The sequence below is a fragment of the Tamandua tetradactyla genome, chromosome 23 (assembly GCF_023851605.1).
Source record: "Tamandua tetradactyla isolate mTamTet1 chromosome 23, mTamTet1.pri, whole genome shotgun sequence".
In the NCBI taxonomy this organism is placed as follows: domain Eukaryota; kingdom Metazoa; phylum Chordata; class Mammalia; order Pilosa; family Myrmecophagidae; genus Tamandua; species Tamandua tetradactyla.
Window position 1 is genome coordinate 35,971,360 of NC_135349.1, and position 19,466 is coordinate 35,990,825.

General features: G+C 37.4%; 1 protein-coding gene across 6 annotated transcripts in view; it reads right to left on the reverse strand.

Moving 5' to 3' along the window:
- LOC143667404 (phospholipid-transporting ATPase ABCA3-like) overlaps positions 1-19,466 on the reverse strand; it is a 287,971-nt gene that overhangs the window by 42,109 nt on the left and 226,396 nt on the right. For all 6 annotated transcript variants that reach the window (XM_077141597.1, XM_077141598.1, XM_077141594.1 and 3 more), the window contains one exon: positions 14,940-15,095. In XM_077141597.1, coding sequence (XP_076997712.1) covers positions 14,940-15,095 — 156 coding nt within the window. The remainder of the gene's footprint in view (positions 1-14,939; positions 15,096-19,466) is intronic.

Below are 19,466 nucleotides of genomic sequence, written 5' to 3' on the forward strand. Positions count from 1 at the left end.
TGTATCCCATCACCTCCAATTACCCATTATCTTACCCTGTTTCTAACTGCTGCTGAACTCTGTTACCAATGACATATTCCAAGTTTATTCTCGAATGTCGATTCACATCATTGGGACCATACAGTATTTGTCTTTTAGTTTTTGGCTAGAATCACTCAGCATAATGTTCTCTAGGTCCATCCATGTTATTACATGCTTCATAAGTTTATCCTGTCTTAAAGCTGCATGATATTCCATTGTATGTATATACCACAGTTTGTTTAGCCACTCGTGTGTTGATGGACATTTTGGCTGTTTCCATCTCTTTGCAATTGTAAATAACGCTGCTATAAACATTGGTGTGCAAATGTCCATTTGAGTTTTTGCCCTTTGAGTAGATTCCCAGCAATGGTATTGCTGGGTCGTATGGCGATTCTATATTCAGCTTTTTGAGGAACCGCCAAACTGCCTTCCACAGTGGTTGCACCATTTGACATTCCCACCAACAGTGGATAAGTGTGCCTCTCTCACCACATCCTCTCCAGCACTTGTCATTTTCTGTTTTGTTGATAATGGCCATTCTGGTGGGTGTGAGATGATATCTCATTGTGGTTTTGATTTGCATTTCTCTAATGGCCAGGGACATTGAGCATCTCTTCATGTGCCTTTTGGCCATTTGTATTTCCTCCTCCGAGAGGTGTCTATTCAAGTCTTTTTCCCATTTTGTAATTGGGTTGGCTGTCTTTTTGTTGTTGAGTTGAACAATCTCTTTATAAATTCTGGATACTAGACCTTTATCTGATATGTCGTTTCCAAATATTGTTTCCCATTGTGTAGGCTGTCTTTCTACTTTCTTGATGAAGTTCTTTGATGCACAAAAGTGTTAAATTTTGAGGAGTTCCCATTTATTTATTTCCTTCTTCAGTGCTCTTGCTTTAGGTTTAAGGTCCATAAAACTGCCTCCAATTGTAAGATTCATAAGATATCTCCCTACATTTTCCTCTAACTGTTTTATGGTCTTAGACCTAATGTTTAGATCTTTGATCCATTTTGAGTTAACTTTTGTGTAGGGTGTGAGATATGGGTCTTCTTTCATTCTTTTGCATATGGATATCCAGTTCTCTAGGCACCATTTATTGAAGAGACTGCTCTGTCCCAGGTGAGTTGGCTTGACTGCCTTATCAAAGATCAAATGTCCATAGATGAGAGGGTCTATATCTGAGCACTCTATTCGATTCCATTGGTCGATATATCTATCTTTATGCCAGTACCATGCTGTTTTGACCACTGTGGCTTCATAATATGCCTTAAAGTCAGGCAGCGCGAGACCTCCAGCTTCGTTTTTTCCTCAAGATGTTTTTAGCAATTTGGGGCACCCTGCCCTTCCAGATAAATTTGCTTATTGGTTTTTCTATTTCTGAAAAATAAGTTGTTGGGATTTTGATTGGTATTGCATTGAATCTGTAAATCAATTTAGGTAGGATTGACATCTTAACTATATTTAGTCTTCCAATCCATGAACACAGTATGCCCTTCCATCTATTTAGGTCTTCTGTGATTTCTTTTAGCAGTTTTTTGTAGTTTTCTTTATATAGGTTTTTTGTCTCTTTAGTTAAATTTATTCCTAGGTATTTTATTCTTTTAGTTGCAATTGTAAATGGGATTCGTTTCTTGATTTCCCCCTCAGCTTGTTCATTACTAGTGTATAGAAATGCTACAGATTTTTGAATGTTGATCTTGTAACCTGCTACTTTGCTGTACTAATTTATTAGCTCTAGTAGTTTTGTTGTGGATTTTTCCAGGTTTTCGACGTATAGTATCATATCGTCTGCAAACAGTGATAGTTTTACTTCTTCCTTTCCAATTTTGATGCCTTGTATTTCTTTTTCTTGTCTAATTGCTCTGGCTAGAACCTCCAACACAATGTTGAATAATAGTGGTGATAGTGGACATCCTTGTCTTGTTCCTGATCTTAGGGGGAAAGTTTTCAATTTTTCCCCATTGAGGATGATATTAGCTGTGGGTTTTTCATATATTCCCTCTCTCATTTTGAGGAAGTTCCCTTGTATTCCTATCCTTTGAAGTGTTTTCAACAGGAAAGGATGTTGACTCTTGTCAAATGCCTTCTCTGCATCAATTGAGATGATCATGTGATTTTTCTGCTTTGATTTGTTGATATGGTGTATTACATTAATTGATTTTCTTATGTTGAACCATCCTTGCATACCTGGGATGAATCCTACTTGGTCATGATGTATAATTCTTTTAATGTGTTGTTGGATACAATTTGCTAGAATTTTATTGAGGTTTTTTGCATCTATTTTCATTAGAGAGATTGGCCTGTAGTTTTCTTTTTTTGTAATATCTTTGCCTGGTTTTGGTATGAGGGTGATGCTGGCTTCATAGAATGAATTAGGTAGTTTTCCCTCTGCTGAGATTTTTTTGAAGAGTTTGAGGAGAGTTGGTACTAATTCTTTCTGGAATGTTTGATAGAATTCACATGTGAAGCCGTCTGGTCCTGGACTTTTCTTTTTAGGAAGCTTTTGAGTGACTAATTCAATTTCTTTACTTGTGATTGGTTTGTTGAGGTCATCTATGTCTTCTTGAGTCAAAGTTGGTTGTTCATGTCTTTCCAGGAACCCGTCCATTTCCTCTAAATTGTTGTATTTATTAGCGTAAAGTTGTTCATTGTATCCTGTTATTACCTCCTTTATTTCTGTGAGGTCAGTAGTTATGTCTCCTCTTCCATTTCTGATCTTATTTATTTGTATCCTCTCTCTTCTTCTTTTTGTCAATCTTGCTAAGGGTCCATCAATCTTATTGATTTTCTCATAGAACCAACTTCTGGCCTTATTGATTTTCTCTATTGTTTTCATGTTTTCAATTTCATTTATTTCTGCTCTAATCTTTGTTATTTCTTTCCTTTTTCTTGCTTTGGGATTAGTTTGCTGTTCTTTCTCCAGTTCTTCCAAGTGGACAGTTAATTCCTGCATTTTTGCCTTTTCTTCTTTTCTGATATAGGCATTTAGGGCAATAAATTTCCCTCTTAGCACTGCCTTTGCTGCGTCCCATAAGTTTTGATATGTTGTGTTTTTGTTTTCATTCGCCTCGAGGTATTTGCTAATTTCTCTAGCAATTTCTTCTTTGACCCACTCGTTGTTTAGGAGTATGTTGTTGAGCCTCCACGTATTTGTGAATTTTCTGGCACTCCGCCTATTATTGATTTCCAACTTCATTCCTTTATGATCCGAGAAAGTGTTGTGTATGATTTCAATATTTTTAAATTTGTTAAGACTTGCTTTGTGACCCAGCATATGGTCTATCTTTGAGAATGATCCATGAGCACTTGAGAAAGAGGTGTATCCTGCTGTTGTGGGATGTAATGTCCTATAAATGTCTGTTAACTCTAGCTCATTTATAGTAATATTCAGATTCTCTATTTCTTTATTGATCCTCTGTCTAGATGTTTTGTCCATTGATGAGAGTGGGGAATTGAAGTCTCCAACTATTATGGTATATGAGCCTATTTCCCTTTTCAGTGTTTGCAGTGTATTCCTCACGTATTTTGGGGCATTCTGGTTCGGTGCGTAAATATTTATGATTGTTATGTCTTCTTGTTTAATTGTTCCTTTTAGTAGTATATAGTGTCCTTCTTTGTCTCTTTTAATTGTTTTACATTTGAAGTCTAATTTGTTGGATATTAGTATAGCCACTCCTGCTATTTTCTGGTTGTTATTTGCATGAAATATCTTTTCCCAACCTTTCACTTTCAACCTATGTTTATCTTTGGGTCTAAGATGTGTTTCCTGTAGACAGCATATAGAAGGATCCTGTTTTTTAATCCATTCTGCCAATCTATGTCTTTTGATTGGGGAATTCAGTCCATTAACATTTAGTGTTATTACTGTTTGGATAATATTTTCCTCTAACATTTTGCCTTTTGTATTATATATATCATATCTGATTTTCCTTCTTTCTACACTCTTCTCCATACCTCTCAGTTCTGTCTTTTTGCTTTAGTATTTCTTGCAGAGCTGGTCTCTTGGTCACAAATTCTCTCAGTGACTTTTTGTCTGAGAATGTTTTAATTTCTCCCTCATTTTTGAAGGATAATTTTGCTGGATATAGGAGTCTTGGTTGGCAGTTTTTCTCTTTTAGTATTTTAAATATATCATCCCACTGTCTTCTAGCTTCCATGGTTTCTGCTGAGAAATCTACACATAGTCTTATTGGGTTTCCCTTGTATGTGATGGATTGTTTTTCTCTTGCTGCTTTCAAGATCCTCTCTTTCTCTTTGACCTCTGACATTCTAACTAGTAAGTGTCTTGGAGAATGCCTATTTGGGTCTAATCTCTTTGGGGTGCGCTGCACTTCCTGGATCTGTAATTTTAGGTCTTTCATAAGAGTTGGGAAATGTTCAGTGATAATTTCTTCCATTAGTTTTTCTCCTCCTTTTCCCTTCTCTTCTCCTTCTGGGACACCCACAACACGTATATTTGTGCGGTTCATATTGTCCTTGAGTTCCCTGATACCCTGTTCAAATTTTTCCATTCTTTTCCCGATAGTTTCTGTTTCTTTTTGGAATTCAGATGTTCCATCCTCCAAATCACTAATTCTATCTTCTGTCTCTTTAAATCTATCATTGTAGGTATCCATTGTTTTTTCCATCTTTTCTACTTTATCCTTCACTTCCATAAGTTCTGTGATTTGTTTTTTCAGTTTTTCTATTTCTTCCTCATGTTCAGCCCATGTCTTCTTCATGTCCTCCCTCAATTTATCGATTTCATTTTTGAAGAGGTTTTCCATTTCTGTTCGTATATTCAGCATTAGTTGTCTCAGCTCTTGTATCTCATTTGAACTACTGGTTTGTTCCTTTGACTGGGCCATATTCTCAATCTTCTGAGCGTGGATCGTTATCTTCTGCTGCTGGCGTCTGGGCATTTAGTCAGATTTCCCTGGGTGTCGGACCCAACAAGGTTGTAAGATTTTTCTGTGAAATCTCTGGGTTCTGTTTTTCCTATCCTTCCCAGCAGGTGGCGCTCGTGGCACACGTTTGTGTCACGTGTTTGGAAGTGATCCCCCCGGTCACCGATCTCCGCGGCCTGGGGATTTCCGATCCAATTCTCTCCGTTGGTTCGGGGGGCCGCGTGTGGTGGGGGCGTCAGCCGCCGCGGCTTGAGGGGACCCTGTGGTTGGTCGCCAGATGCAGCGGGCCCGGGGAATTCGCTACTGGACCAGGAAGTCGCCCGCGGGGGAGGGGCGTCAGTCACCGGCCGCTGCGGCCTGGGGAATTCCCCACTGGACCAGGAAGCTACCCGCGGGGGAGGGCCACCGCGGCTTGGGTAGCCCTCTGATTCAAGACTCCTAGCCTGACCAGGAAGCCGCCCGCAAAAGAGGGGCACCGCCCACCTCGGCTTGGGAAACTTGCCTCTCCGAGACTCTCAGCCAGCCCGGGAAGGAGGGAGGGAGGAGCTCCGGCCGCCACAGCTGCCGCTGCTCGGGAAATCGTGCGCCGCTCGGGCATCTCACCGCAGCCGAGTCTCGCAGTCAGACTAGCCAGTCCAGACTTGGGTATGCTGTGTGTCCATTCCCTGCCGTGGCCCCGGGAGCTGTTCTGCACTGTTTCAGTTCACCTAGTAGTTGCTTTGGAGTAGGAACTAAGACGCACGTACCTTACTAAGCCGCCATCTTGGCCCCGCCCCCCAAAATGTTTCCTTTTTTATAGAACTTCAGAAACTAATCAAGACCCACTCAAATGGGTGGAGACATGTCATCCCCTAATCCAGTTTAACAACCATTCTTAACTAAATCACATCAACCAGGGAGATGATCTCGCTACAGTTTCAAATATACAGTATTGAATAGGGATGATTCTACCTTTATGAAATGGGACTTATGTTAAAACATAGCTTTTCTTAGGGGACATGCTTCCTTTCAAACCAGCACAAAAGCCATCAGACAATAGGACTTTCCCCAAATCCTTTCTGAATAATTCCATCTCCAATCCTCACTGGTCCTGTAATGGCTGGCTTCTTCCATGTTTGCTTAAATCCTGACATGGGGCCCTATTCACTGGGGTCTCACTTTCTGGAAGCCCAGAATTTTCCAGACCATTAAGTTCTGGTTTCTTTGTTCTCAAGAATTCAGTTCTCAACTTATTTCCTTTCACATTTTACTATAAGTTTCAAGGAGCAGCCAGGCTGCATTTTCCACATTTAGTTTGGAAATTTCCTCAGCTAAGTATCCCAGGTTCTTGCCTATAAACTCTAACTTCCATCCAACAGCAGTACCCAATTTTGTAAGATTCTATACCACTTTAAAACAAAGGTCACCTTCCTTCCAGTTTGCAATGCCACATTTCTCATTTCTGTCTAAGTCCTCATCAGAGATATCTTTAGAGGCCACAGTTCTACCAACAGTCTCTTCAAAACTTTCTAGGCCCTCTCTATCAAGATTCTCACAACTCTTCCAGAATCTTCCCCTAATTCATTTAAAAGCTGCTCCAACATGTTTGGCATTTGCAAACTGCAGTACTCCACTTTTCTGGTACCAAAATTTGTATTAGTTTATTAAGCTGTTGGAATGCAATATACCAAAAATGGAATGGCTTTGAAAAAGGGAATTTAAAAAGTTACAAGTTTACACTTCTAGTGCCAAGAAAATGCCCAAACTAAAGCAAATACAAGCTGTGCTAGTTTGAAGATATTATGTACCCCAGAAAAGCCGTGTTTTAATCCTGATTCAATATTGTGGAGACAGTCATTTCTTTTCATCCTGATTCAATACTGCAGGGCAGAAACTCTTTGATTAGATTATCTCCACAGAGGTGTTACACACCCAATTGTGGGTGTGACCTTTCGAGTACCTTTTCATGTTACTCTGGCCATTCAGGGAGGGTCATGATTAGTGGAGTCCTTTAAAAGGGGAAACATTTTGAAGAAACCTCAGAGCTGATGCAGATGCTTAGAGGATCATTGCTTCAGAGCTGACAGAGCCAACACAAGACCCTGATGTTTGGAGATGCAGGGCCCAGCAGACATCACCATATGCTTTCCCATGAGATGATAAGCAAGCCAGAACCCAGAGCTTAAGTGAAGGCCCACAAATGCCAAATAAGGAATTCCCACAGAAAACAAAGGCTGAAATCAATGGAGCCCAGGAGCAAGGGACCAACAGGTTCCAATCATGTACCTTTCCAGCTGACAGAGGTGTTCCAGATGGTATCAGCCTTTCTTCAGTGAAGGTAACCTCTTGGTGCCTTAGTTTGAACATTCTCTTGGTGCTAGAACTGTAAACTTGTAACTCATTAAATTCCCTTTTTCAAAGCCATTCCATTTCTAGAATATTGCATTCCAGCAGCTTAACAAATTAATAGTGTTTGATCCTCTTCAAATTTTGGGAAGTTTGAACAGGATTGTAATTATTTCTTAAAATGATTGGTAGAATTCACCAGTGAAGCCATCTGGTCCTGGGCTTTTCTTTGTTGGGAGATTTTTGATGACTGATTCATTCCCTTTACTTGTAATGGGTCTGTTGCGGTATTCTATTTCTTTTATAGTCAGTGTAGGCTGTATGTGTGCTTCTAAGACTTTGTACATTTCGTCTTAGTTGTATAATTGTTGGCATACAGTTGTTCATAGTATCCTCTGATGATTCTTCTTATTTCTGTGGGATCAATAGTGATGCTTTATATCAATTCTGATTTTATTTGCATCTTCTCTCTTTTTTTCATTCTTGGTCCAGCTAAGGGTTTGTCAATTTTATTGATCTTTTCATAGAACTAACTTTTGGTTTTGTTAATTCTTTCTGTTTTTAATTCTATCATTTTTTCTGCTCTAATATTTGTTATTTCTTTCCTCCTGCTTACATTGGGATTAGTTTGCTGTTCTTTTACTAGTTTCCCCAGGTGTGCAGGTAGGTCTTTGATTTTTGCTGTTTCCTTTTTTAACATGGGCAGGCACTGGGAATCGAACCCGGGTCCTCTAGCATCGCAGGCAAGCGTTCCTGCCTGCTGAACCCTGTGGCCCACCTCTTTCTTTTTTTTAATGTTAGATTTTAGAGTTATAAATTTCCCTCTTAGCATTGCTTTTGCTGAATCCCATAAGTTTTGATATGTTATGTTCTCATCATCATTCATCTCAAGATATTTCTTGATTTCTGTTGCAATTTCTTCTTTGACCCACTGATTGTTTAAGAGTGTGTTAACTTCTATATATATGTGAATTTTTCAGTTCTTGGCCTGTTTTTGATTTCCAGCTTCATTCCATTGTGATCAGAAAAGATAATTTGTATAATTTCAATCTTTTAAAATGTATTGAGATTTGTTTTGTGAGGCATGTGGTATATCTTGGAGAGCAGGGATATACCTCAATTCATAATGATATAATTATTTACATAAACTGCTGAATTCAACTTGCCAAAATTTTGTTAAGGGTTTTTGCCTCTATGTTTATTAGACTATACATTTCCTTCCTCATAAATTTTTCTTCTGTATTTGATATCAGAGTAATGTCATCCCCATATTGAGGAGGGGAATGTTCCTTCCCCTTTTAATTTCTGAAAGAAAGTAGGTGCAACTGGTATATTTTCATCCTTGAATGTTTGGTAGACTTTACTAATGAAGTAAACTTCATACTGAAGTGTGTGTGTGTGTGTGTGTGTGTGTGTGTGTGTGTGTGTGTGTGTAGGGTAATTATAAGTCCAATTTGCTTAATTGATCCACAGTTTGGTAATTGTTCTAGTTTGCTAGCTGCCGGAATGCAATACAGCAGAGACGGATTGACTTTTAATAAAAGGGGATTTATTTTGTTGATTCATTCAGAGGAAAGGCAGCTAACTTTCCACTGAGGTTCTTTCTTACATGGAAGGTACAGGATGGTCTCTGCTTGACTTCTCTCCACGCCCCTGGGTTCCAACAACTTCCCCCGGGGTGACTTCTTTCTGCATCTCCAAAGGCCTGGGCTGAGCTGCGCGTGCTGAGATGAGGAATGCTGAGCTGCTAGGCTGTGCTACATTGTGTTCTCTCATTTAAGCACCAGCCAATTAAGTCAAACATCACTCATTGCAGCAGACACGCCTCCTAGCCGACTGCAGATGTAATTAGCAACAGATGAGATTCACATACCATTGGTTTGTGTCGCAGCAACAGAACTAGGTATGCTCACCTGGCCAAGTTGACAACTGAATCTAACTAACACAGTAATTTTTGTCTTTCAAATAATTTATTCATTATATAGAAGTGGTCAAATTTATTGATATAAAGTAGTTTATAATATTTTCTTCTTATCTTTTAATGGCTATAGGATCTGTAGTGATGATCCTTTTTTCATTCCTGGTAGTGGTAGTTTGTGTCTTCCCCCTTTTTTTTTTCTTAGACAAACTAGCTAGAGTTCTATCAGTTTTATTTTTCTCTTCAAAGAATCACCTTTTCCCTCATAAAATTTCTGTTAGTTTTCTCCTTTTCTGTTACTTTGATTCATTCTTTCTGATTAATTTGGTTTTAAAATATTTTTCTTTTCTAGTTTCTTATGGTAGAAAACTTTAATGTTTTATATTTCCTGCAAGAACTTATTTATATTTATAGTGTTAATTGGTGGGACACATGAGTCTATATAATCTCATTCAATCATGTTCACCTTCACTATGATAATATTACTTATAGATCCACTAGTGAACCGCTTTCATTCCTGTTTATTCCCTTTGTGCTGGTTTGAAAGGAAGTATGCCCCCTAAGAAAAGTCATGTTTTAATATAAATCCCATTTCATAAAGGTAGAATAATCCCTGTTCAATACTGTATATTTGAAACTGTAATGAGATCATCTCCCTGGTTGATGTGATTTAGTCAAGAATGGTTGTTAAACTGGATTAGAGGATGACATGTCTCCACCCATCTGAGTGGGTCATGATTGGTTTACTGGAGTCCTATAAAAGAGGAAATGTTTTGGAGAAAGAGATTCAGAGAGAGCAGAATGACATAGCCACGAGAAACAGAGTCCACCAGCCAGTAACCTTTGGAGATGAAGAAGGAAAATGCCTCCCAGCGAGCTTCATGAAACCAGAAGCCAGGAGAGAAAGCTAACAGATGACGCCGTATTCGCCATGTGCCCTTCCAGCTGAGAGAGAAGCCCTGACTGTGTTCGCATGTGCCTTCTCACTTGAGAGAGAAACCCTGAACTTCATCGGCCTTCATGAACCAAGGTATCTTTCCCCAGATGCCTTAGATTGGACAGTTCTATAGGCTTGTTTTAATTGGGACATTTTCTTGCCCTTAGGACTGTAAATTAGCAACTCGTTAAATTCCCCTTGTTAAAAGCCGTTCTGTTTCTGGTATATTGCATTCCAGCAGCTAGCAAACTAGAACACCCTTACAATTAAGTTCAACCTCATTAGCAAACTGTTCACCCATCTTAAGCTTCTGTGTATCTCTAGGTCCCCTATATTCTGTATGATAAGCCTCTGGTTTTACATTTACCATGGTCATAAGTGTGGAATCATATAGTATTTGTCCTTTTGTATGTGGCTTATTTCACTCAGCATTATGTTTGCAAGGCTCATCCATCTTGTCATGTGGTTCAGGATGTCATTTCGTCTTACTGCTGCATAATATTCCATCACATGTATATACCATATTTTGTTAACTCACTTGTCTGTTGATGAGCATTTGAATTGTCTCCATCTTTTGGCTAATGTGAATTATCCTGTCATGAACATCAGTGTGCAAATCTCTGTTTGTGTCACTGCTTTCAGCTCTTCTGGGTATATACCAAGTAGTGGCATTGTTGAGTCATAGGGCAACTTGATATTCAGATTTCTGAGGAACTGCCAGACTGTCTTCCATAGCTGCTGTACCATTATATGTTCCCAATAGCGGTGCCTAAGTGTCCCAATTTCTCCACATCCTCTCCAACATTTGTAGTTTCCTGTTTCAACAGCAGCCATTCTTCTAGGTGTGAGGTGATATCTCATTGTAGCATTGATCTGCATTTCCCTTATAGCTAATGAGAAAAAGCATCTCTTCATGGCTTTTTTAGCCACCTTTATCTGGTCTTCAGAAAAATGTTTATTCATATCTTTAGCACACTTTATAATTAGGTTGCTTGTTTTTCTGTTGCTGAGTTGTATGGTTCCTTTATATATACAGGATATCAAACCTTTATCTGATGTGCGATTTCCAAATATTCTCTCCCACTGAGTTGCTGCCTCTTCACCTTTTTGACAAAGTCTTTTGAGCCTTTGATTTTGAGAGTTCCCATTAATCTATTTTTTCTTTTGTTGCTTGCACTTTGGATGTAAAATCCTCCTATTCCAAAGACTTGAGATGTTTCCCTACATTTTCTTCTAGGAGATTTATGGTATTGGTTCTTATATTTAGGTGTTTGATCCAATTTGAGTTGATACTTGTACATGGTGTAAGGTAAGAATCCTCTTTCATTCTGGCTATTGATATCCAGTTGATCCTCTGTCGGGGTTGTTCTGTCTATAGAGGAGAGTGGTGTATTTAAGTCTCCTACTATTATTGTTGAAACATTTATCTCTCCCTTCAGTTTTGCCAATGTCTGTCCCACGTACTTAGGAGCTCCTTGACTGGGAGTATATACATTTATGATTATTATTTCTTATTGACTACTTGTCCCTTTTACTAATATATAGTGTCCTTCTTTGTTGCTTATGATGTCTTTACATTTAAAGTCTATTTTCTCTGATATCAGTATAGCTACTCCTGCTTTCTTTTGGTTACAGCTTGTACGGAGCATCTTTTCCCATCCTTAGTGAAGGATGGAAATCTATTGTATCCTATTCAATCTATTTGTACCCTTGTGTCTAAAATGAGTCTCTTGTAAGCAGTGTATAGATGGATTATATTTCTTAATTCATTCTGCCAGTCCATATCTTTTTATTGGTAGTTTTAGTTCATTAAACAAAGTTATTACTGTAAAGGCATTTCTTGTATCCAGCATCTTATCTTTTGGATTTTATTTGCCAGATCTATATGGTTTTTTTCTCTATATCTCTTTTTATCCTTAGGTTACCCTTACTGGTACTCTTCAATTCTGAGCCTTCCTGCAGACCTCCCTCTCCTGCCTTTTTTTTTTTTCAGCCAGCAGAACTCACTTTAGTATTTCTTGTAGAACTGGCCTCTTGTTCACATGTTCTCTCAGCTTTTGTTTGTCAGTGAAAATTTTAATCTCTCCCTCAGTTTTCAAGGACAATTTGGCTGGGTACAGAATTCTTGATGGGAAATCTTTCTCTTTCAAGATCATAAATATATCATGTCACTGCCTTCTCACCTCCACAGTGTCAGTAGAGTAGTCTTCAGTCTTATGTGGTTACCCTTGTATGTAGTAGATTGTTTTTCTCTTGCCGCTTTCAGGATTTTCTGCTTCTCTTCAATGTTTAACAGATTAAGATGTGTCTTGGCATAGGTCTATTTGGATTTATTCTATCTAGAGTCTGTTGGGCTTCTTTTATCTGCATATTTATGTCTTTTATAAAAGTTGGGAAGTTTTCCCCCATTATATCCTCCATTATTCTTTCTAGCCCTTACTCTTCTCTTTTCCTTCTGGGACACTGATGATTCTTATATTTGAGCACTTTGTTTAGTCCATCATTTCCCTGAGATCCAGTTCAAATTTTTCCATTTTTTTGTCATGTATTCCTTTGTGTGTTCAAAATCAGTTGTCCTGCCCTCTTGTTAGCTTATTCTTTCTCCTGCCACTTCAAATCTGCTGTTGTGTATCTCTAGCATATTTTTTATTTGGCTACAGCATCTTTAAGCTCTGTGATAGCTGCTAGTTTTCTATTTATTCTTACAAACTCCTCTTTATGTTCTTCTAGTACCTTCCTGATCTCCTTTATGTCATTAGCCATCCCACTGATTTTATTTAGTAGAGGTATATGAATATCTTTGATTAGTTGTTCCAAAGTCCGTGTCTTCTCTGGTGTTTTAATTTGGTCGTTAGACTGGGCTGTGTCTGTCTGCATCTTCATATGGTTAGTGATCGTCTGTCTTTGCAGCGTGTAAATGTCTTGACAGGGTTAGTTTGGATGTTGATTTCCTTCAATAGTCTAAAGCTTTGTATTTGTGGGATGGATATGGAGCAGGATGTGGGGCATGGGGTGAGGTGCAACAGTGCAGGGATGGGTGTGGTGCAGGCATATGCACAGGTCAGGGACTCTATGCTGGTGCTTCCTTGTCCCTGTATCCCTGATGGCTCCAGGCCTCCATGTAGAAATAGATACACTAGGCTATCTACACTAGCTGACTGGTCTCCCATTCTCTGTGTCTCAATTTTTTTGCTTTTTCAACCAGGACCTCCATATGTGGTATAGAAGACCCTCCCAGGTCACTTATACTCTGGAATCACTCATGAGGTCTTTTTTCTGTCCCTTCTCTAGCTGTTCTTTGGAGCAGGTAAAGTTAACCTATCCTATTCCACCATCTTCCCGGAAGTCCAATGGGTTTGTTTTTTCCTAACACTCATTTAATGCTACACAGTTCTCTCTAAGGACTGCATTATCGTCACTCCATATAATTATGTTTTAACTTTCATTCAAAATGTTATCTTACCCCCTTGTGATCTCTTTCTTGACCTATGACTTCTGTATTATTTTTGAAGTGTATTGCGTAGTTTTCAAATATGTGGGAGCATTTTTCAGATCTTTGTTTTTGCTTAATTCTATTGTATTCAGAAAAATAATATATTTTTAATCAATCTGATTTTTAGTTATTATTACTTATTTCAGTCCTTTTAAATTAACTGAGACCTATTTATGATCTATCTTGGTTAAAGTTCTATGCGCATGTGTAAAAAGTGTGTATCCTGCTTTGGGTAGAGCATCAATGTCACTTTGGTACAGTTGGTTGCTAGAGCTACACAAATAATTTAAATCCATTCAGATTTTCTCTCTCTCTTTTATATCAGCTATTCTGAGAGAAAAATGTTCAAGTCTCCAACTACATTTGTTGATTTGTCTATTTCTCCTTTCAGTTCTTTCCATTTTGGTTTTGAAATTTCTGATTGCCTTTTGTTTTTCTAGTTAGGAAAAGAAACATATCACCTTTGGCATATCATTAATGTATTTTACATGCCTATTTATTTTGTAAGTTGGTTTGATTATAATTCATGTACTAGGCATGGAAATGTACAAGGAGTCACAATCATGTTATGACTTATCATTTCACTAGATTTTATATGGAATTGCTCACCTCTCATCTCTCCACTTGAATCCTTCTACTGAAGTTTATTGGTATGAATGCTTGAATTCTATGCTGCTTCATGAAACTATCAACTATTGTAACATACAGGACATGGGTTAAACTTTCACTAAATATATGTTCCCTTACCCCATTTTCCCATTCACATGAAAAAGAAAATACTGAAGAATTATCAGATCATTGAGACAGAGCCACCATTAGGGATTCCTGAGGTAGAAACAAATACTTATTCCTTCCTCTTTCCTGAATTGCTCTCCTTTCTCTTGCCTTCATTTCTGGCTCCTCTCTCCATTTTTGTGCCCTTGGCAACCCAAAATCAGTATGTCCAATTTTTAATTACTTATTCAACTAACATTTGCGTCTCTGTTATGTTCCAGGCACCATATTAGACAATGGGAAATTGAGGTAATTCAATCCCTTCTCTCAAATAGTTAGTTTATTATGAAAGAGCAGTGACAGAAAAATAAACACAACACAATTATAATATAGGTCTTCCCAATGGAGATTCTTTCCCATAGAAGAAAAAAAAATGCATTATACTATAAGCTTTGAATCTTAGCTCTACCTTGTACAAGCTGTGTAACATAGGGCAAGTTATTTAATCTTTAGTTTTCTCAAAATGAGATTAATGATACATGACTTCATGAGTTGCACAGAAGATTCAAAATAATGTAGCTAAAGTATTCACATGTACTAAGTAATTGGCTAATAAGTAATGAGCCTTGGAGAGCCCCAATACTCACTTTCTTTACAACTCATGGAGGTATGAGTGCTTCCCATGGTGGAACACAATTTCCTTAACTCGTACATATCATAATATTTGCTTATACTCATCCCAAGGTTATAAATGGGCAACAGAAGGAATGAATTAAGTACGAAGGTTTTAGTAGTACTTTGGCCTGTAATTAAAAAGACAACAATTAGCATGCCATTTATTAAATGAACTACTGAGTACAACAAAAAATCTCCCCAGGTTCATGAAATTAAACTGAGAAAATTACAAAGTCAAATATTATCCCAATAAAGCTCTATTTTCTTGCCACTAACTGTGCTTCCCCAGATACTTTGTAGCATAATTTCTGTTGATAATTACAGAGCTTTGGGAAGCAATTTTGGGGAAGTGGATATCTATATAATCTGTCTTCCTGTCACCTGATATAAGCAGGAAACCAATATTGATTATTCTCACATTCCTTATCTTCCTTGATCAATAAAGAAGCAAAAAGGTGTAATGAAAACTTTAGCCTAAGATTCAACAGTGGGGAAGATATATGGAATATTTTATTAGGTGAAAGAAGATACACATTCAGAGAAATAAGTTTAAAGCTGAGATTTCCCTAAATATTAAATATGTATAATAATTTATCAGTATATAAGAGTAAATAGGAAACACGGTTAAGGGTTAAATTATAAATAGCCTCTATTCAGCTTATTGGGAATAGAGAAAAAAAAAAGATACTTGTAAGACATTTTGAAATGAGAGAGGTGGCCATCCAAGGTGACCAGAAATACAGAATGAGAGAAGTTCCTGATATGCAAATTCCCGAAGTGTCATGCCAAGCTTGCCCTGAAGAGGGTGATAATTGGTGCAGATACATATAATCTAGTAGTCAGAAAGAATTCTGGACTAATGCAGATTAAACTCTCAGTCTCTCTCTGCAGAGTACATAAATACCCTCTCACCTCTAAAGATCAGAGGAAAATCTTCCCAAATAAAGCAAAGTAGAATGATGCCTTAGCTGGCAAGGAGTTGAAGGTTACATATGAAGGCAGCACAGATATCAGTCAGCACAGTTAAAAAACAGAAAAATGTATTGTATATGCATAAGTAATATATAAAAATAATTATATTCTAGCACAGCACTGATCAATATAAGTAGAATAACCAACCAAATTGGATACTAACTATAAACAATCAGTATGAACATAATGGCTGAATAGTGACATTTTCTATAGCATTCTTGAGAAAGGCAGAATTGTTATCTGCTGTTTTGGTTTTCTTAGGCATATATTCTCCATGTTGTTCATAACAGTGTTCTAATTTTCATGGCTCCACTGAATGACAACTTAGTTTATTTTCTAATCTCATACCCGTTATTTTTCTCTAATTCTGAACTGACCAGGAACTCAGAAGTCATGCTGATTTTAAAGGAAATGCTTTAAATGATACAGCATTGAGTATGATGTTTATGTACATTTTTTTGTAACTGCAGATTATGAAGATAGGGGAGCCCTCTTTCAAGTTATTAAGAACTATTATAATGAATGACTGTTTAATGTTTCTGATGATGTTTTAGCATATATCATTATTTCCTCCCTTTATTATTATGGTGACTTACTAAACTTTCTGAGTCTATTAACTCTACCCTGCATCACTGGGAAAAATCTAGTTTTGTCATAATGGATTTTTCTACATTTTGTTGTATTCAGTCTGTTAATATTCTGCTCAGGATTTCTCCATATATATTTATGAATGAGAACCTGAAATTTTCCTTTCTTATGTCCTTCTCATTTATTTATAGTATCAAAGTTATACTAATTTCATAGAATAAGAAGTGAAGCCACTTCTCTCCTATTCTATGGAAAGGTTTGTATTAGATTCATGTTTTTTGCATGGTTAACAAACTGATAGACTAATATTGGCTCTCTTTTCTTTGTGAAAATATTTTTAACTACCAAGTTAATTGCTTGACTTGTTTATAAGAACATTCCTATTTTCTAATTATTTTTAATTAGTAAGCATTGGGAAGTTATTTTCTATATATTTGTATCTAGTTATTCCTAAATTTTGAAATAGTTTGCTCCAAAGTATTTATCATATTGTCTTATTTTCTTAATGTCTGCAGCATCTGTATTTACATCTCCATTCCATTCCTACTCTTGTTTATTTAGACCTTTTATTCTTTTTATCAATTTACCAGAGTTGTGTCAATATTACAATCTTTCCAAAGAACCAGTATTTGGCTCTGATGGTACTCTTTTATATGTTAGTTTGCTATTTCTTTAATTTCTACTCTCATCATTATTATTTTATCCCTTCTACTTTTCTTAGATTTGTTCTATGTATCAATTGGGTTCTTAAGTAATTTTTATCCATTTATTTCCTCCTAATGTAATTTAAAGATATAAACATTTCCACTAGTATCCTAATCTGTACAGTATTTTTATTCAGCCTCAAATATTTCATAATTTCAATATTTATTTCATCTTTGACTACTAAGTGACTTATATATGCTTTTCTAATCTCAAATATATGACTCCATTAATTTTTGCTAAACATATACAGTGATTTGGAAACTGCTCTCTATTTTCAGAAAGATTTTGCGTAGCATTAGTATTTTGTTCCCTTAAAAGTTGCTAAGAGATGGGCAGGCAATGGTGGCTCAGTGGCAGAGTTCTCGCCTGCCATGCCAGAGACACGGATTCAATTCCTTGTGCCTGACCATGTAAAAAAAAAAGTTGCTAAGAGACTTCCTATCGACCAAGATGGCAGCATGACCTATGTTCTAGTTTGCTAACTGCCGGAATGCAATATACCAGAAACAGAATGGTTTTTTAAAAGTGGAATTTAATCAGATGCTAGTTTACAACTCCAAGGCCAAGAAAATGTCCCAATTAAAACAAGTCTATACAAATGCCTAATCTAAGGCATCCAGGGAAAGATGCCTTGGTTAAAGAAGGCTGATGAAGTTCAGGGTTTCTCTCTCAAGTGAGAAGGCACATGGTGAACACAGTCAGGGCTTCTCTCTTAGCTGTAAGGGCACGTGGTGAAGATGGTGTCATCTGCTAGCTTTCTCTCCTGGCTTCCTGTTTCATGAAGCTCCCCGGGAGGTGTTTTCCTTCTTCATCTCCAAAGGTTGCTGGCTATGGCATTCTTCTCTGGCTCTCTCTGAATCTTTCATTCTCCAAAATGTTTCCTCTTTTATAGGACTCTAGAAACTTCTCAAGACCGCCCCCCCAATGGGTGGAGGCATGTCATCATCTAATCCAGTTTAACGACCACTTTTGATTAAATCACATCTCCAGGGAGATGATCTGATTACAGTTTCAAACATACAGTATTGAATAGGGACTATTCGGCCTTTATGAAATGGGATTTAGATTAAAACGTGACTTTTCTAGGGGACATACATCCTTTCAAACCAGCACAACCTACTTTAGGGTTCTGTTCTCTCACATAATCTTTAAGCAATGAGCAAAATCTGGCAAACATCTTCCTCAAAAAATCCAGGAAAGCAGTAAAGGGTGTCAGCAAATGGTTCATTGTTAGGCCAAAAAAAAAACCTTTAAAACAAGTAGTAGATGTCCCTGGCTCTCTTGCTTGCTCCTCTTTAATGAGGTGTGATGGCAACCGCATCTCCTACAGAGTTGTACAACCCTGGCCATGTTATGGAGGGAGCAGAGTAACCCCTATATACATGCTGGGTGCCTGTACATTTATGCTGATCTACTAAGAGGGACCTGAAAGACTGAATCAGAAAACTCATCTCTGACTCACCCTCGGAAAACTTGCCCTGAAGGCAGAAGCAGTTTGCAGTCAAAGAAATACAAGAAACAATTTCAGTTTCGGGCAAAGGATTATCTGCTTTAAGTCATACAAATAGCACACCATGGAAAGGGGAGAAGTCTATTTCATAGGGAGTTGAGGGACACTGCAATTCCTGAAAACAGCGGAATTCTTAAGGCAAAATATGCAACCGCAAGACAAGAAACAGGCACTGAAAGGAAATAGAGGGTCCCATCATTTTGACTAGGGCTGATATCCTTGAAAGGATGGCAAAACCCTGAAGAAGAGCACAGAAAACAGAGACCAAAGGTTCAAAGACTGGGAAAGGCATATTTTGTATTTGTTTGCTTTCAATAGTTCCTACCATTCCATGAAATTTATGTCCTATCATTATCTAGATACAAATTTAAGGAATAGACAGCTTGGGGAATAATTCCAGTGTAAAGTTTAAAACTATTAAAATATATGGTGAGCAAAAAACAGGTTACAAAGCAAACAAATAAATAAGAAATAATGGCCTATCCACAAGAACAGGATAAAATCCAGAAAATATCAATGAAGATGAAACTTTGGACATACAAGACATAGACATTTTTAAAATGATCTGCAATATGCTCAAATAAATAAAGGAAAACACAGAGAAAGAAGTGAAGTATATCAGGAAAATTATGAGAATCTCAATAAAGAGATAGAAATTTTAAAAGAAAACCAAACAGAAATACTGCAGTTTTGGATACCAAAATAACTGAAATAAAAATTTCCC